Source organism: Eurytemora carolleeae, unplaced genomic scaffold (assembly GCF_000591075.1).
Source record: "Eurytemora carolleeae unplaced genomic scaffold, Eaff_2.0 scaffold582, whole genome shotgun sequence".
NCBI classification, from domain to species: Eukaryota; Metazoa; Arthropoda; class Copepoda; order Calanoida; family Temoridae; genus Eurytemora; species Eurytemora carolleeae.
In genome coordinates, this window is record NW_019396481.1 from 1 (window position 1) to 2,570 (window position 2,570).

At 33.5% G+C, this 2,570-nt stretch overlaps 1 protein-coding gene across 1 annotated transcript in view; it reads right to left on the reverse strand.

Moving 5' to 3' along the window:
• Nucleotides 1–520: 520 nt before the first annotated feature.
• The window catches only part of LOC111704073 (ras GTPase-activating-like protein IQGAP1), a gene marked incomplete at its 3' end in the record, with an annotated part of 13,513 nt that continues 11,463 nt past the window's right edge, over nt 521–2,570 (reverse strand). Inside the window, exons 19-22 of the mRNA XM_023476214.1 lie at nt 2,053–2,132; nt 1,563–1,645; nt 1,007–1,094; nt 521–652 (exon numbers count right to left, since the gene is read on the reverse strand). Of these exons, the coding sequence (XP_023331982.1) occupies nt 521–652; nt 1,007–1,094; nt 1,563–1,645; nt 2,053–2,132 (383 nt within the window). The remainder of the gene's footprint in view (nt 653–1,006; nt 1,095–1,562; nt 1,646–2,052; nt 2,133–2,570) is intronic.

A 2,570-nucleotide genomic window follows, 5' to 3' on the forward strand; every position in this document is an offset into this window, starting at 1 on the left:
TGTAGATTTTGCTAACTATATAACGGCGGCTTTGGAAATACGATTGACATTACATAACAAGCTTAACAAAGCCGTAATACCATGTTATTGTAGATGTTGCTAACTATATAACGGTGGCTTTGGAAATACAATTGGCATTACATAATAGTTTCGTTGAAAATGTAAAATAAGGCTGTGATGGCTATAGGATTTTTTTGATCGAGATAAAACATCCAAAACAAGAATTTCTATAAATATGTTTCACTTTTATTTATTCTTAAATTCTATTTAATTTCTATTTCTTTTCTTGGTAAAAGGTATTTTTATTTATTAACATTCTTTACAGTGACATTTATACAGACATTGAAAAACATTGTCAATATGCAATATGCAGGAAGTTTTAAGATAAAAACCGACAATTAGTACAGATCAGACTCATATTTGTCGGACCTCACATGATCCCAGGGAAGGTTTATGAATGGTTAAAATAAAAAAAATTGGCCTTAAAAAATTTCGATTTTTCAAAATCCACGAAAAAAACCAAGTATTGATATACTTTACCTGAACAGATATTCTGTTTTGAACCAGTAACCCAATCTTTTTATCCATCCCCTCAACCTCCTCCTCCAGGCTCTCGTTCTTCCTCATCAACTTCGTCAGCTCTCCCCGGGCCCTGTAATCATATATTTAAGTTTTAGGTCCATATGCTGCCTTTTTAGAAGTTCTTGTTGGTCTAAGCAGGTTAAATTCAATCAGAAAATAAGTTTTTTGTTCTTTTTGTTCTTTTTGCTTGACACAAAAAGATTATCTGTCCAAGTAAGACTTACGGAAACTAAATGCATTAAAGAGACCAAACTCTAGTTCCTCTTGAGTATCAGGTATTCATATATCAATATATAAATAATACCTAGCTAACTCTAGTTCCTCTTGAGTATCAGCTATTCATATATCAATATATAAATAATACCTAGCTAACTCTAGTTCCTCTTGAGCATCAGCTATTCATATATCAATATATAAATACTACCTAGCTAACTCTAGTTCCTCTTGAGCATCAGATACTCGTACATCAAGAAGATGAAGATGTTTTACAACAGTTGTCAGGTCTGCCTTTCCTAATTCGAAAAATTCTGCATGAAGTTAAAATGATCGAACAGAGAGAAGCCAAAAAAAAACGACGGAATAACAAAATAAATTTTCTTGAGCTTAATATGTGTCCTTTGAAATCAAACAAGGTAGAATTTAAAGATGCTAGGTACTTTCCCAAAGGATTTTTCCCAAGTGGAAACTTCCCAAGGGTATTTTCCCAAATGGCAACTTCCAAAGTGTGCAGTTTCCCAAGCGACAACTTCATAAGTCTGTCTGAGCCGCAGCGCTCGACCCCCCAGCCTGTTCTAGCCGCTGCGCTCGACCCCTTAGCCCATTCTAGTCGCAGCAGCCAGTCGCCTTTAGGAAAATGCCTTTGGGAAAGTACCTAACAACAATTTAAATACTTTTTCATAGGCGATTATAAATACTTATCAATAACCACCCCTGAATCTTTTAAGAGCACACCCCTGTAGTAAACATTTTGCAAGAATTCCCTGATTCAATGAGAAGTTTCCACTGTGCTCTAAGTTTTCTAGCTCTCCAGGCTCGCTGGATAATAGTTACTTTCTTTTCCAACCTAAACATTTAAAATATTCAGCTAGCAGGAAAAATTTTAACTTCTTTGCTAGATTTTTTAAACATTGATAAACATTGAACAACTAGTCTTGGTTTAGGTAAGTCTAAGCATTGTGCCGTAGCCTTTAAAGAAAGGATTTTGCATCGTTGATACAAGGCCCCTGAGCACAAAAATACAACAGAATATTATGGTAAATCACTTTACAGCCTGATGTAATTATTGAAAAAAATATTATTTGATATTGTAAAGATAAAATGAGCCGTTTTGATGAATCATACACTTTTTGCAGTCCAATTTCTGACTCATGACATGAATTATTGTTTTTACTACCCTTCATCTTAAAACCCATCTGTGTGTCTATAATTTGGCCTTTTACAATATAGTGCACATTAAAATAAAGGGCATACATTTTAACATCTGTATGCTTGCTGATGTGACCAAGAGCAACTCTTCTTCTTCTTATATCCTCTTCTAATTTCTTCACAACCTAGATAAAATCGAGAAAAATCATGTTAAATATATGTAAAACCGATAAAACTAATTAAATAAAAACAAAATTCCAAGATTGACAAACAGATTCATAGTCAAGACTCATTATTATTGATTGTATATACAACCTTTAGGGGGAAATCTGTTATTCTTAAGAAAAATTTTCTTGTTAAAGGTTTCCCCTTCTTTGTGTGTGCTACTACTACATAAATAAGATTACATCTCCATCACATTTTAACTTATGGCTGGTCTGATGTATATTCGCAATATTGATTTATGAATACAATGATCCCAACAAACCAAATCAATTAATAAAAAAATATCGACTTGAGCTTGTAATTAATAAAGGATTTTGTCAATGGAATTAACAAGTAGTGTCTGGAAGTAAAATATAGGGATATAAATAGACAGAATTTAACCTGGGTGGGGGGGGGGG